At 49.1% G+C, this 16,112-nt stretch overlaps 1 protein-coding gene across 1 annotated transcript in view; it reads right to left on the bottom strand.

Annotated features, from left to right (window-relative positions):
* The window catches only part of GLI3 (GLI family zinc finger 3), a 90,169-nt gene that overhangs the window by 15,656 nt on the left and 58,401 nt on the right, over positions 1-16,112 (bottom strand). The window contains exons 7-8 of the mRNA XM_044677680.1: positions 5,002-5,151; positions 3,650-3,814 (exon numbers count right to left, since the gene is read on the bottom strand). Of these exons, the coding sequence (XP_044533615.1) occupies positions 3,650-3,814; positions 5,002-5,151 (315 nt within the window). The remainder of the gene's footprint in view (positions 1-3,649; positions 3,815-5,001; positions 5,152-16,112) is intronic.

The raw sequence follows: 16,112 nt of genomic DNA, 5'->3' as shown, positions 1-16,112 counted from the left end.
GGGTGAACTCGTCAGGAAACGTTTGAGATCATGCCCTGCACCCGTAAAGGGGGAGGGGAGGGCGAGGAAATCTTGGCATGAAAGAGAATACAGAATAATATAATCATAACATGAGAAATATAAGCAACTCTGGGCATATTTTCGTGCTGGGAAGTCCCGAATTGGGAGGAGGCTGGGCTCTGGACCACCTCCCTAATTCATCCTTTAGAGAGCGCACCCTTCCTGTACTACCTTCCCCAGCCAGGCCCCATCCTGCCTTCTGCAGGCTCCCCAAATCTAGCTTGGGGAGATACTTCCCTAAACCACAAGCACTCTTGAGGGTGTGTGAACAAGGCGCCAGATGCCTGCCAGTCACCCTAACAGTCGTCTCAATTTAGGGGGAAGCTGGCGCATGATTAAAAGCCATCTAGCCAGGCAAGTTTCTTTTGAAATAGAAAGAGAGGAGGAGATGCTCACGATGGCAGCCGGCGGAAGAGTCCCCTAGGCAGATAGCCTGGCAGTGGCATCAGAGCCGCCCTGGGCTGGCGCGGTCTTCATAAAAGGCTCCCAATTTGTAACAGATAGGAGGCTGAAGAGAACCCGCAAACCCCACAGTCCTAAGTGGCTAGTCTTGAGCCCCCAACTTCCTTCCATCTCTTGCTCCACTCTCGTGACATTGATGGTCACTAATAGACCCATCCCAAGCAGTAAGTAGGTGCTTCGCTCTGAGAGCCGGAATTCCTCCAGCCTGATCTTCAAACAACAGAGTTTCTTCATCTTTAGCCAGCTCTGACATTCAAACTAGACTCTAGAGCAGTGATTCCCAAGTGGGCGCCACCGCCCCCTGGTGGGTGCTGCAGCAATCCAGGATGGTGGTGATGGCCACAGGTGCATTTATCTTTCCTATTGTTATTAAAATTTTTTAAAAATTAATTTCCAGGGGACTGAGGAATATTTTTTTCTGGAAAGGGGGCAGCAGGCCAAAAAAGGCTGGGAACCGCTGCCCTAGACCAACACCTTGATTCAGACTTCCGCTGGCCTTCAACTATTTGGTCAGATATTTCATTGACTGCTAAATAGCTTGGACAGGTAGCAGAGGAATTCCTGGTTCACTGTAGGGTGGAATCCTTTGGTCCTGAGAATAGGCACCACCAAGCTGGCCAGTTTGGGGTGGTTGGGATTGCCTAAGCTTGTTTGCTTGGAGGAAGGCCTGACATGAATGAATCTGGAGGGGAAATTAAAGGAAACTAGAACAGAGAGTTCATTTCCTCCTTTGAGCACAAGAGGGGGAATGAGGCATAAGAATTAATTGTTCAAGAACTCGTCTTCCCTTTTAAAGCTATGCTTTATGATAAGACCTTGAACCTTGTCCTCAGGACAGTAAGTAGCACCCTGGAGACCTCCCAGTGAAAGGGCCTGGGAGGGAGGCCACGCTCTGGCAGGGATGAGCTACGGAGTGGAACCTCTTCCGTGGCTCAGGTCGGTGCTAGAATGAAATGCTCGCTGTCATCTCTCCCAGCTCTGGAGTGTGGCACTTGTATAGTTCTGTTTTAAGGAATTAAGGGCTGTGACTGGAATTGAGAGTAAAGGGGGGGAAGAAGATCATCCGGCCTCGTGTCGTCTGAATTGCCTTCTGGACAGTCTCTCCTGTTCCGTGGTTCCAGGTCTTCGTGCAGTGCTTGGAACGGCCCACATAAGTGCTTACTTCACACTTTTTCATTCATTCTTACACGAGCGAGGACCAAGAAAGCGGGGGGTTGGGGGGCTTCCCTTTTAGGCTACCTAAGAATGGGGCACATGAGCATTTTCACAGACGGTGCCAGCACCCACTGGCTTCAGAATGATCTTAGGAAGTCGGGCGTTAAACAGTGAAGGGCCGAAAGGCCCCGTATTGCTTTCCTTCCAACTACGTTTCTCTTGGCTTTAATGAATAAGCATTTCCGAAATCAGATTCATTCAAAACAACCCTTCTTAGCCTCTGAGTCAAATTCCCTGAATTCTCCTTTGGAACCGCGATTCTCGGGAAAACTCTCTGGACTTGGAGGCAGAAAGCCCGGCCTGGATTGTGGCTCTGTGGGCTATGTGGCCTTGGCCAAGCCAATGTCACTGATTTTTGACTCCCTCATAGGTAAGACGAGAGGCTTGGACGGGGTGGCTGTGGAAGCCCTAACTGGCTCTGAGTCTGGAATCCCCTGGCATGGCCTCCCTGGGTTCTGTTTCTTCATCTGTAAAAGGAAGGAGGCTGTTGGGCCCCATGACTTCTGGGACCCCATCAAGCTCCTGATCCTGTGTCCCCTGGAGGAAGTCTAGCACTGCCGAGGCTGCTTTTGGCCTCTCCATCCTGCTGCCTCTTTTCCTGATCTTTGAGGGTTCTGGTGAAGGGACGAGATCAGGAAAGTCCGATTTCCATCAGGGCTCTCCCGTAAGCTGGAGCCAATGGAGTCGGTTCAACGGCAAAGGTTCAAGAGGCCGTGTGAGGGCCTCACTTCTTTCTGCAAATTCAGGGTGCAGAAATGCAGTCCAGCCAAGAGACTTCTCGGGTCAACGGGATTTTCTCTGGAGTGAAGCACTACATGGGCATGGCCAGAAGGTGGAAGCACTGAACAACAAGAGGACAACTTTCTGCTTGGGGATTTGTTTGCTAAAATCGTTTTTTTTTCCCCCTTCAAGACCCCCCTCAGGTACCACCTCCTTCATGAAGCCTTCCCTGATTGCACACACAACCCCTATGAGAAAGAGCTCCCTCGCTAAGCGTCTCAGGTCTAGGCTCCGGCATTGCCCTCATCCCACACTCTGCAGCCACAGACCAGAGGAGCATCGCTAGAGCTGAAGGGCTCCTCGAGTCCGACCGCTTCATCTTAGAGTGGAAGAAGCACGCCCAAAGTGACACGGAGGAGAGATTACGAGATGGAAATGCAGGTCCTAAAAGCCTTTCCCATTGTACCCCACCACCTTTCGCGGGCTGCATCTCCTCGATGAGCCCCCTGAGGACGGTGGCTGTGCCGGTGTCGCGGGGTCGAGCCCAGGGTCTCCTCACTTCCACTCTCAAAGCCCAGCTTTCTGCCAAGCAGGGCTTCCCCGCCCTTTGGATTTCCCGGCTTTTGTGTGTATTTTGTGCCTCTCTACATGGGGATGGCAGCTTCTCTGGTGACAGTGCAAGCCCCGAGAGGACAGGCCTGTTTCCCTTGTGTTTGGGAATCCCCGTGCCAATCTCTGCCCTCCCACGTAGGCAGCGGGGACAGGAAGCCACTCCTGGGTTTTATGGCAGACGTGCCATGGGGGAAGGAGGGGAATCTGAGCAGGCACTTGATAAATGGCTGTCTGGCACTTAAATGCATGTCCGTGGCGTTGACCTGAACTCCTGGCCAGAGGGAAGCTGCCTCTTTGTCCAGTTATTTAATTCTTCACCTGGGTAGCTGCTCAGTTATCCTAATGATGCCCAGGAAACTGGGCGTCCCGTGCATCGCCCATAACTCCAGAGACTGGGGGGCCTTGGGGGTCGCTGAGCCCGCCCCCGTGTGGCCTACCTGTTTAGCATCAAAGGGAGTCTCGGGTGACATGTGAAGGGAAACGACCCCTAACTGTGTGAGCGCCTGCTCCGAGCGCTCCAGGAAGGCAGAAAGGTCTCGACAGAGCCTCTGCTCAGGCCAGCGGCCGGTCACTCCCTTACCTCGTTGGAATGGGTCCTGTTTTGATGCTTGGCTCGGTCCGAAGCGTTGGAGAACGCCTTGTTGCAGCCTTCGTGCTCGCAGACGTACGGTTTCTCTCCAGTGTGAGATCGCAAGTGGGTTTTCAAGTTTTCTAGCCTGGAGTAGGCCTTGGTACAACCTTCAAACTGAAGACAGCAGGGATGGCAAGGTTATTCTCTTGGCCGGGGCACCTCATCCCGGGAGGTCCCAAGGGTGCTGTCCCCAGAAGGGCTCCCTTTCTGCAGCTCCTCCCCAGCCCAGAACCTCTCCAGACGCGGTCTCTGCTGCCAGATGGCCCCTAAGATTCGGGGGGCTCTCTAGCGGGCCCCCAGCTCAGGCCATTGTTCTGCTCAGATGCCCACTCGTTCCCTCTCAGCACAAAGTTCATGAATAAGTTTTTCTTTCCGAGAGCACAGAAATTGTTAAGTCTGCAAAAGCACTGTGCATGCTTCCCCCCTCTCCTCCCTTGGTTCACTTTGTGAAGGAAAGCCTCAACCTCCAAGAGCATTTGCCCTGTTTCCTGCCCCGCTACTCCGTTTCCCAGGAATGGACAAGAATTCCAGAGACGGGGGCCAGATCTTTACTGATGCCCACTTGGGGCAAGTGAAGCTGGCGCCCCCCGAAGTGGGTTTGCTCCTCAGTTAGGGGATGGAAGGGGGCCTGACTGATGGAGGTAAACTCATCTCCCACACTGGATGTGCCCTTTGGACGGGTGTGGGCGGTCTTCCCACAGTAGACGTATCTCCATCATGTATTATGGCACCCATAGCACCCGGGGGTCACCTAATGATCGCTTGCTCACAAACCGAATTATGTGAGAGGACAAAGATCTCCCAAAGAGGAAGCTGCCCCTCCTAGTGCAGGGCAGCACCTCAGTGACTTCCAGGCTTAGAGGATTTACTGGAGCACAAAGAGAGTTAATTGTGTCCAGAGTCTCACAGCCAAGATCTGTCAGGAGGAGAACTCGAATCCTGCCCAGATTTGCTGACCTTGAGGTTGGATGTCTATCGATTACACCAGGTTGCCCCTCACTTCCCTTTTGTGTTCTGCTAGAGGAATGGGTTGGGGAAGCTGCCTCGAATAACCAGGCTGCTTTTCAGGTGAATGACAAGGGGTCCCATTGTCCCCCTGGCACTTGGGATTACCTGAGGTACCATTTAAGATTCCCACTCCAGCCACATCACTTCCTCAAAGGAAAAAATAAGGATCCAAACTCATCCTTCCCTCCCTTAAGGGACCTCTAAAAGCTGGGGCAGTCACAAGCCTCAATCCCTCCCTCACCACTCTCACCAGGATAATCAGCCCCTGGGTGCCCTTGGGGCCCCTTACTTACAGTGCATTTATGTGGTTTCTCTCCCGTATGGCGTCTCATATGGACCACCAGCATATACTGGGCTTTGAAGGGTTTCTGTTCTCTCGAGCAATCTAGCCATCGGCACACAAACTCCTTCTTCTCCCCATGGATGTGATCGTTATTGATGTGCTGCAGAGATATTTGGGGAAGAAGAAACAAAGAAGGACCAAATGGATTATTCCTTTCTGTAAGAGGGTCACCACAGAAAAGAGAAAGAAGAAGCTGGCCATCTGCTTGTCTGGATAATTCCTTAAGTCTTGCCTTCCGTCTTTCCTCCTTTCCTTCCTTCCTTCCTTCCTTCCTTCCTTCCTTCCTTCCTTCCTTCCTTCCCTTCCCTTCCCTTCCCTTCCTTTCCTTCCTTTCCTTCCTTCCTTGTAGGATATTTTCCAAAGAAGCATTTTGGAAAACTCTATAAACAAGTTTCTTCAGAGGAGGTGGGGTATCACCTGTTCTCAGAGCAGTCTATAGTTCATCAATGGGACTCAAAAGGTTTTAAGAAGACCAACGTCTAGAATACCAATCCAAAGAGAGAGCCCTTTCAAAAAGACACAGTTTTATAACAGAAAGGCAAGATGGTGCTTCATGGCTTCATTAGAGAACCCCAGGGTGCTTGTGAGCCCACGGAACCTGAAAGCTACCTTATCTCGGGGTTCTCAAGAGTGAAGGGACCCCCCATCCTCTGGCCCAAATCCAGAAATGATTCCTTTTACAATATGTCTGATGCATTGAACACTCAGTCTTTTCCTGGAGAGCCCCAATGAGGAGAATGTCATTTCCTCTCAAAAAAGAAGCCCATTCCACTTTGAGCCAACTTTAATGATTAGAGAGCTTTTTCCTGAGGTCAAGTCGAAATCTGCATTTTTTCTATTGATGCCAACCTGTGGGGCCAAGGAGGACAAGCCTAACCCTTCTTCCCTAAGAAGACTCTTCGAATCCTTGGAGATGGCTCTCCTGCCACTTGGCTTTCCCCTCCCCCAAGCCCTCTCTTCTCTGCCCCAAGGAAAAAAGCTGGTCCAGGAATGCTGCTCATTGGAGTCTGCCCATTTTTGAACAACATCAAAAGCATCTCTTTGACCTACTACTCGACTAGGTGGCCTGGTACTGTAGAAAAATCCATTGTATCCACTAACGTATCAATACAAATCTTCTCGAAGGCTTTAAGTCTGGTGGTGGAACGGAGAGAAAGCACCCTGTACTCGAGAAATAGCTCCGGAAAAGGTCTGACCTTCAGAAGCCAGAAGCATCTACTTACTCAAGGCCAAGGAAGGAAGAGAGATCTTCCCCAGACTTCTGAGGAAAAGAAGATGGAGAGAGAGGGAGGGAGAAAATAGGGAAGGGGAAGGGGAAGGAGCAGGAGGGATGAGGGATGGGGAGAGGGAGGGAGAAGAGGAGGGAGAGAGGAAGAGGAAGGGAGAGGCAGAGGAGAAAATACCATTTCTTATGTTCATAATTTCATGGCATTCCCGTGGTAAACAGATGTGGGTTTCCTGTAAAAAGACAAGCGCCTTTTTTCTGTTTTCCCAACTTTATTAGCATTTCTGAAAAGTGAAGTTGGTGTGCAGAAGTGTATGGAGAGAACAGATGTGTTGGCCCAAGTACAATGTGCAGCCTTTATAAGAGTTTATGCTTCGCATGCATATCTCTAAATCCATTCCTATTACCCTGGACTGTCACAAAAGTCTACAGATGGCCAGCCTTGGGAAACTTGGCCAGGAGAGAACAGAAGGGTTGAAATGCCTTCTGATTTCCAGGGGAAAGACAAGGAACTACACAAAATCCATCCAAAAGTAACTACTGCTCTAATGGTCCCAGCCTTTCCAAAAAAATCAAACTTGATGCTGAGCTATCAGGCCAGATCAGCCCAGGAAAGGACGTGTGGGCTAAATGCAAATCCACCCATGATTTCTGCCGGGTCTCTCCATTCTCTTTCATGTTCCTGGAACCCATCAGGGTTCACAAGATCTTTGGAACCTCTGCTTCCAGAGGCCCATCCGACTCTGACTCTAAACCAGCCCTCAAGGACCCCCAACTCCTTAGGTAACGTCATGGTGCTGTGGCGTCGCCCTTTTCTCATTGTATGCCTGGTGCCTGGCACTGAGTAGGTGCTTAATGCTTGTCGACTGACTAAAGCATAAAGAGAGCTCCAACTTCCATCCCTTGTTCCTCAAAAGTTCACCCTCCCACACCCCCATCCTAGATTCGTCCCTGACCCTGGTGCTGGCTTCCTGGCAGGGCAGAGGGATGCTTGGGCAGCCCCTGAAACAGCAGCCTTGAGTTTCCTGGGTTCTCCCTTCAGTCAAGAACTCAAATCATGGAAAGAGCAGGCTGTGCTCTCACTGGGGTCCAGAGAGGATCATGGTTACTCTTGCAGAGGACTCCCTGTTTCTGATGCTCATGCACACGTGCAGCCTTGTATCGATTCATCTGCACATCCACTAGGTTCTCCTGGCACCATTCAACCAACCACCTTGCCTGAAAAGTGTTATTTTTTTTAATCCCCTGCCATCTTTCTTAGAATCAATACTGAGTATCGGTTCCACGGCAGAAGAGCAGTAAGGACTAGGCAAGGGGGCTTAAGTGACTTGCCCAGGGCCCCACAGCTAGGCAGTGCCTTCATCTAGATTTGAACCCAGGTCCTCCTGACTGCAGCTGGGGGCTCTATCCACTGTGCCACCGAGCTGCCCCAATAGCAGACGCTTAATAAATACTTGTTGATAGATTGCAATTCTGAGTGAATGATTCTCGGTGGTTCGTTTCACCTTTGGCTAAGTAGCTGCCTTAAAAGTCCCTGAATAAATGTCTGTGTACCGCCTCGGTGCAAATTGGACTTTTTTTGTTTTAAAGCAGTGGAAACTTTAATCAAGTAAATAAATAATTTAACTGGAGGGAAAATGCCCATGCGGAAATTCCAAACTAGGCTTAGACAGAGATGTGTGGCCTGCCAAAGGCCCCAGAGGCCCAAGGAGATAGATGGAGTAAATTACACGCATCCCGTATAGCCCCTCGTCTCTACCAAGAGGAGAGAAGGATCCACCTCCCTGCCCAGCGCCCCGGCGGGCTGGTATCCAGACACTGAGCCTCCCTCTGGGCTGGGTCTGATCCTGGAGCTTCCTGATGGGGACAAGAGAAGCGTGTGCCTTGGGGAATGCCCAGCTATAGAGAAAGGGGGTGCTTTGTGGCCCTCTGGGAAGTCTTAAAGGGGCCCCTTCTCATTTCGACTCCTCAGTGGGCATGTTAGCACGATCGCCTTGCAGATGGCGGCCCCCAGGATTCCTCCAGCCCTGGAGAGAGAGAGAGAGAGGTAGGTGGGCCAAGGCTCTGTCGTCTCCTGCTAAATGAGGCCGGGGAGACACTTGGGCCTTTTAAGTGACTCTTCTTTGGAAGGCTGGCACTTAACGCCAGCCAAGTGGGCTGTGAGAGCCGTCACAAGAAAGGGGCTTGTTAGTGCCTCAAGAAAAACGGTGCTGAACGGAGCCTCCTTTTCCCTCCCAGATAAACGGAAGTCTGTGGCAGCCTGCACCCGACTCCTTTCCTAACACGGCCCTTTCCCCCCACATCTGGACCCACACGTTTTCTTCTTCAGCTTCTCTCAATGCCACCATCTGCCGGCAGACCCAGGCTGGCAGCTCTTTTCTTCAGCCCTGTGTGGCCCCTCAGGTCAGCCTTGGGCCCTGCTTCAGACATTCCTTTGCCGTGTGTCCCTGGTTGAGTGATTTCCCCCTGAGGCTCTACTAGTCCATCTGTCCAAAGGGGGCAATAATAGTGCCTCCATCATACGGCGCTTTGAGAAGTTCATATCAGCTCCAGCCATGATCCGACAACAAGCCAGCATTGAAAGCTCTGAGTATCTCTCTCCACCTATTGAGCCTCTGTTTATCCACATGTTGATGCTGTCCTAGAGCTACATATCAAGAGGAGACCTTTCCACGGCCTCTTCTCCTAGGCTAGGTGCTTGAATCCATCAACGATATCGTTAAGTGGATAGAGCGATGAGCCTGGAGTCAGAAAGACTCATCCTTCCTGAGTTCAAATCCAGCCTCTGACACTTGCACGCAAGATGACTCTGGGCAAGTCATTTGACCCTTTTTGCCTCCGTTTCCTCAACTGTAAAATGAGCAGGGGAAGGAAACGACGAACCACATCACTATCTTTGCCGAGAAAAACCCAAATGTGTCACCAAGAGCTGGACGTGACGGAAAACGACTGAACAACAAAAGGTATTGTCTGGGGGACCCCCTTGTGGTTTGTCAGCAAAGTCGGTGGCTTGTGTGGAAAGTCTCTCTGCCCACGGCCATTTGCCAACATTTTTGCAAACTGGTTCCAGACAGTGGCTGCCATCGTGAAAGGTCCAGGGACTGCTCAGACTCCTACGTCCAACACATTTCAAGGGGACGACTGACCTGCAGCTCTTCCTGTCGGCAAGGCCAGCTCCTCCAATAGACACAACACAGTTTTATCCTGCCTGCGGGCATTCATACGAATGGCCACTACTTGGTGATACAGATAGTTTGGGGTCTGACCAGGAAGACTCTTTCTGAGTTCAAATTCTGACTCAGACACTAGGTGGGTTATGCCAGGCAAATCACTTAGCCCTTATTGCCTCAGTTTCCTCATCTTTAAAATGAGCTGGAGAAGGAAATGGCAAAGTCCTCCAGAAAGTCCCAATGGGGTCACAGAGTCAGACACAACGGAGGCAGTGATAGCACCGCAGCACAAGTATTAGCATGGAGGCTTAAGTTGTGCCAGTCCTCTTGCCCATAACTCTTTATCTTCACAACAGCCCTGGCACTGGGATGACCCTAATTTTACAGAAGAAACTGAGGCCAAGAAAAGTTATGGAACTCACCTACTAGTGTCATCCTAAGGGAGGTTTAGAATTCGGGTCTTCTTGACTCTTAAAGTCAGTATTATTGGTCCCTCCTCTCCACAAGAGAGTTGAGGAATGTTAAATGTTTCATCTACACAAGGAGCTGTGGAGATGGGATTCAATCCCAGGCATTTTGGACCCCAAGCCTAGCATTATCTCCTGCTCCCGGTTTTCCTTAATGACACGTCCTTGTTGCTTTCTTACATCTAGACATTCATTATTTCGGTGACTTATGATTTTCCTAGGGCAAGGCCTGGCCCCACCATTTGAGATTACAGGCCTTTGTAATGGACTGCATGGTCTTTGAAGGTTGTGGCCCCAAAAGTCACCCCTTGGTGGCCAACTTAGTAGTAAGTCTTTCCATGCCCAGCAAGGCTGGCCTCCTCATTGATCAGGAGCCCATCGCTGGGTCTGCTTTGGCGATCTTTCCAGTTTGATAGCCATAGCAAACACTCGTCTTCCATTGCCAAGGTCTCCAAAGGCGCCTGCTGGCCTTGGCACCAGGGTAAGACACCTGAGAAGGATGCCAGAGGATTCCAATGGATGCCAATGGGCCAAGTGGCCCATTAGAGGATGCCAATGGATTCCAGCGGTTTTGCTTCTGCCTCCAATTCTGTCAAGCCTCTGAGAAGGGTCTAGCATGAATGTCAGCTGCTCTGAGAGGGTTCTTCTGTCCCTCTGGGCTCCCAAAGTCTTCCTTTTTACCATCAAGGGTGGTGCCGTCACCCCAGACATTCACGCTCACTTGATGCTTCGCATCTATTCAGTCATTCGACAAGCTCCATTAAGTGCTAACCATATATGGTTCAGGTCCTGGGCTAAGTTCTAGAAATACAAAGAAAGGCTGAGTCCGTCCTGCCCTCGAGAAACTTATAGTCTAATAGGGTTTACGCTAGCTTTCATTCTGCAATTCTAAATAGTGATGGCTGGATTCAAACCCAGAGCCTCCCATTTCCAACCTAACGCTCATTCCATTGTCACAGTTTCCCTCTCATATACCAATAAATAAGCAATCGACACTGTTTGATAGCCTACTAGGTGCCAGGCATTGTGCTGAGCCCGGAGGAGAAAAAAAGAGGCAGGAGACAGTGGCTATCCTCAAGAAGCGCACGGCCTCCTGGGGGATTACTTTGTATACAAGTGCATACAAGGTAAGCCCTATACAGGATAAAGGGCAAATAATTACCAGAGAGAAGGACCAGAGTTAAGAGGAGCTGGGGAAGGCTTCCTGGAGAAGAAAGGATTTCTGTAGAAATAGAAAGGAAGTCAGGGAGGTTACTAGTCAAAGTGGAGGAGGGAGAACATTCCAGGCCGGGGTGGGGGGTGGCCAGAGAAGCCCAGAGCTGAAAGATGGAGGGAACATCCAGAAGGCCAGTGAGGTGTAAGAAGGCTGGAACGGTAAAGGGAGGGAGCTTAAGAAGGGCTTTGAATGCCAAGCAGGTGATTTTATATTTGATCCTGAAGGCAAAAGGGAGGAAGCAGATGTAGAAAGGATCTGTCCCTTTAATCCTATCTTCTCCATGAGCATGGGGGCACTGCCACCCCCAAGTGGGAACATTCCTTAGACCACTGATGGCAAACCTATGGCACTGGTGCCAAAGATGGCACACAGAGTGCTCTCTGTGGGCACCTGTGCCACCCCCCCCCAGAGTTCGTTACTAGAAAGGCAGAGGGACTCAGGTGGAGCTGCTCCCCTCCCCCTCTCCATCAAGCCTGGTGACATTTTTTCACATCCCCTGCCCCTCTGCCCAGCAGCCCAATGAGAGCAAATGGGGGTGAGGTGGGCGGCTCACAGGTGGTGGAGCTGGAGGGGAGCAGAGCACTCGCTGAGGCCATTCCTTATTTCACCCACCCTTCCACCCAGCAGCCCAATGAGAGCACTTCCTCCCTTCCCTCTATGGGGTAAGGGAGGGCAGGTGGGGCCACACCTGGCACTTAGTGGAGGGGCATGGCACACAGTCTCCAAAAGGTTCACCATCACTGACTCAGACCTTCTGCCTCCTTGGATGGTGCCCCCTTCATTCATGAGCCTGAACCTCCTGACTGCAGGCTCCAAATACTACATTTGACTCTTCAAATACTCTGGCTCATTCACTGCTATCTCTCGGCAATGGAACTTCACTTTACAGAAGGAGAACCTGAGGCCAAGCCATGAAGCCGCTTGTACAATTACTAAGTGATAAGTCCTAGTGGTCCAGTTTGAACCCATGACTCCTGGTTCCATGGGCAGCTCTACACGTGCTATCAGACCAAGCTCTCCCTGACTCCAAGTTCAAAGCCAGGAGAGAGAAGCCGTAGCCCCGAAGGCATCATTGAATGGACGGCAGGCAGAGCTCCCGGGATGGATGGCATTCCAGCAGTGAGCCTTCTGGAGCCCGCCCTGAGGAGAGGAACGTCACAGTATTGAATGGGTTAACTGAGGAAGGGTTTACATTTTTGTAGCAGATGGAAGAGGACGTCGGCTCCAGGAGGAGTTCATGTTGTCAAGCGGCTGTTTGCGGCTCACCCTCAGGAAGGCTAAGATCTGGGTCAGTTATGTAAACATTTTACAATGGCGTCTGCTGGGGAGAACATGTTGCTTTCAGGAAATCTCTTTAAGGTTCTAAAAACTGGACCTCGTATCACTTCCTTTCTAGAAAAGCTATTAAAAATCGCTCTGGCCTGCTTTCCGTGCTATTCTTTTGCTAAACACATGTATGTACATGGATGACAGATCTACATGCACACACACATTTTTAATGGCAAATGAGGCCTATTTGCTACTACACAGGAAGGCATTTTACTCCCATCCTTGTCCTCCAGGGTCACCTGCCGTCCCCTTCTGTAGAGGCCTTTACCAAACGTCAATCCTGCCAACAGTCCGACTTGTACCTTCTGAATGCTAACCGTTGAGCCTTCTTCACAAGGGACAATTTTATTTTGGGCCCCCGCACAAAGGAAACACTGTTTTTCTCTGAAGGGCTATTCTGTGGCAATTTTAACACAGTGAGACGGACCTAATATCCTGTCTGGAGAGAGGCAAACCGCCATTACTGCATTCCTGACCCAGGAGGAAGCATTCGCCCGCGGGACAAAAAGGGAATCAGAGTGTGTGTGTGTGTGTGTGTGTGTGTGTGTGTGTGTGTGTGTGTGTGTGCGCGTGTTGGGAAGAGTTCTATAATCCCCACCATGAAGGAGTTCAGAAGGCAGCCCGGTCATCGGGCTTTCATATTTGGAAATGTTGTACGACACGATCTGAGGAAAAGACAGCAAATGCGATTTGGTTCCGGACCAGAGCGATTTTTTCTTAGCGTCTCCTTGAGGTGTGGGAGAACGAGAAGGGGCTTTGGGCAATTTCCAGGGGGGCATCATGGGATGACAAAGGGATTCCGTCTCCCTAAGATCTCTTCTCTTCTTGTGGCTTGAGCTGACGTATCTGGATATGGTGAGTGAACTAAGGAAGAGGCTGGGCTCCTGCCATGCCAAGGTTTTACACCACACCGACCTGGATTTCCTGTGGAAGCTGATGGGGCCGTCAGTGGATGGATGAGAGAGTTGGCGTGCCAGCGGCTTCTCAGAGGAAACCGCCAGGAAGGGATCTTCCCTGACTTTGCTCTCTGTAGCTGCTACAGGTAGTAAAGACATTCCTTTGGGAAGTTTCACTGACAGGCTTTGATACAGGATTCTGTGGACGCCATCCTAATCTGGAGTATCACGCTGGGAGAAAGGTTCCAAGGACACGTTGGCCTTCTCAGAGTGAAGAGAAGGCCCATGGAGAACACTAGAATTTTTACTGTCGAAGGTGCTGGGGCAGCTGAACTTGGATCTTACACGGTGGGAGTTCATGCCCTCCTGCCTCTAGCAGAAACTCCAAATGGCTCCAAAGAGCTTCTGTCATCCCCTGGAGCCCACCGAGGAAAACACGGCATCTTCTGCCTCTCATTTACCACCTTTTCCACTCTGGCTCCTCCTTAACCATCTACACTGAGTGCTCATGGCTGCCCCTTCACATCCTGGACCGCCAGGCCCAACTGCCTGACTTCCTCTTTCATAGCCTTTACACAAGTTGCTCCATCTTCATGCTTGGAATCCTCTTCCTCTTGCCTCCCAATGGTAAAACTTTTGCTGAGCAGCCATATCTGACTTTTTGTGACTCCATCTGGAGTTTTCTTGGCAAAAATACTGAAGTGTTTGCCATTTCCTTCTCTAGCTCCTTTGACAGATAAGGAAACTGAGGTAAAGAGGGTTAAGTGGCTTCCCTATGGTTGCACAGCTAAACTTAAACTCAGATCTTCCTGACTCTAGTCACTGACCTCTGTCCATCTTGCTGCCCCTGGTTAAACCCTCAACTTCTCTGAGGAGAAGCTCCGGTGTCCCCTGCCTGCAACCCCTCAATGAAGGATCTTAGTGATCTCCTTACCCACCCCCTACCCCATATCACTCTGTATTTGAAGAATGATAAATGGTCAAAAGAATCGAACAGAGAGTTTGGAATGAAGAAATCCACGTTATATATAACTATATAAAAATGCTTTAAATCATTATTGATCAAAGAAATACAAATCAAAACAACTCTGAGATATCTTCTCATACCTACCAAATTGGTTAAAAATGATAAAAGGGCAAAATGACCAACATGGCAACATGGGGCCATAAATCCACTGTTGGTGGAACTGTGAACTGACCCAACCATTTTGGAGAGCAATCTGGAATTATGCTCAGAGTTATAAAACTGTGAATACCTTTTAATCCAGCAATACCACTATTGGCTTTATTTCCTAAAGTGATCAGGGGAAAAGGAAAAGAACCCATATGTTCTACAATATTTATAGCAGCTCTCTTTGTGGTGGCGAAGAAAGAACGCCCATCATTTGGGAAATGATTAAACAAGCTGTAGCATATGATTGTGATGGAATACTACTGCACCGTAATAAAGGATGAGCAGCTTTATTTTGGAAAAATCATCATGAAATGATGAAGAGTAAAATGAACAGAACTGAGAGAACATTCTATATAGCAACAGAAATATTGTTTGAAGAATGACTTCTGTATGTCCACTTCAAGAAAGGACTGATGAATGGAATTAAAGCAGTTTTATATGTACACATGTATCTTTTTTGTCAAATACTGCCTTCTCCAATGGGGAGAGGGAAGGGAAGGAGTTAATTGGATATTTTAATGTAACAAATTATTTTTAAAAGAAAATTAATAATAATAATAATAACAGCCAGCTTTGGGGGCATCACTATAATTTTTGTCATTTGCTTTACAAATGTCATCTGACTTGTTTTCACAACAACCCCGGGAAGTCGGTATTAATATTAGAATCATTTTAAAGCAGAGGAAATGGAGGAAAATAGATGTGAAATGTGACTTGTCCTAGGAGGCAAGATTTGAAATCAAGTCTTCCTAATCTCAAATGTGGTAGTCTAGTCTCTATGCCTCCCAGAAGCCTATTTATTCAGTAATCATTTACATTGATTATCCATGAACATACTGTTCCTCGAAAGTGCATCATAAAAAATATTCATAGCTATGCTCTTTGTGGTGGCAAAAGATTGAAAAATGAGGAGATGCCCTTCCATTGGGGAATGGCTGAACGAATTGTGGTATCTGTTGGTGATGGAATACTATTGTGTTGAAAGGAATAATGAACTGGAGGAATTCCATGTGAACTGGAAAGACCTCCATGAACTGATGCAGAGTGAAAGGAGCAGAAGCAGGAGAACGTTGTACACGGAGATGGATACATTGTAGCACAATCGAATGTAACTGACTTCTCTACTAGCCGCAATGCAATGATCCAGGACAATCCTGAGGGATTTAGGAGAAAGACGCTATTCACATCCAGAGAAAGAACTGTGGGAGCAGAAATACAGAAGAAAAACAATGATCACATGGGTCAGTGGGGAGATGACTGGGGATGTAGACTCTAAGTGATCACCTTAATGCAAATATTAATGGTATGGAAATAGGTCTTGATCAATGATATATGTAAAACCCAGTGGAATTACTCATTGGTTATTGGGGGGAGGTGATGGAAAGAACATGAATCGTGTAACAATGGGAAAATATTCTAAATTAATTAATTAAATAAAAAATGTTCAGTCGAAAATATTTTGGTACAGATAGGTCCTTTCCCCTTATCTCTGATCTTTTGGGGATGCAGACCCAGGAGTGGTATTGCTAGGTCAAAGAGTATGCAGTTTTGTGGCCCTTTGAGCATGGTTCCATATTTCTCTCT

The sequence above is a fragment of the Gracilinanus agilis genome, chromosome 1 (assembly GCF_016433145.1).
Source record: "Gracilinanus agilis isolate LMUSP501 chromosome 1, AgileGrace, whole genome shotgun sequence".
NCBI lineage: Eukaryota > Metazoa > Chordata > Mammalia > Didelphimorphia > Didelphidae > Gracilinanus > Gracilinanus agilis.
Note: the sequence above shows the minus strand (reverse complement) of the source record. Positions and strands in the feature narration are given on the sequence as shown.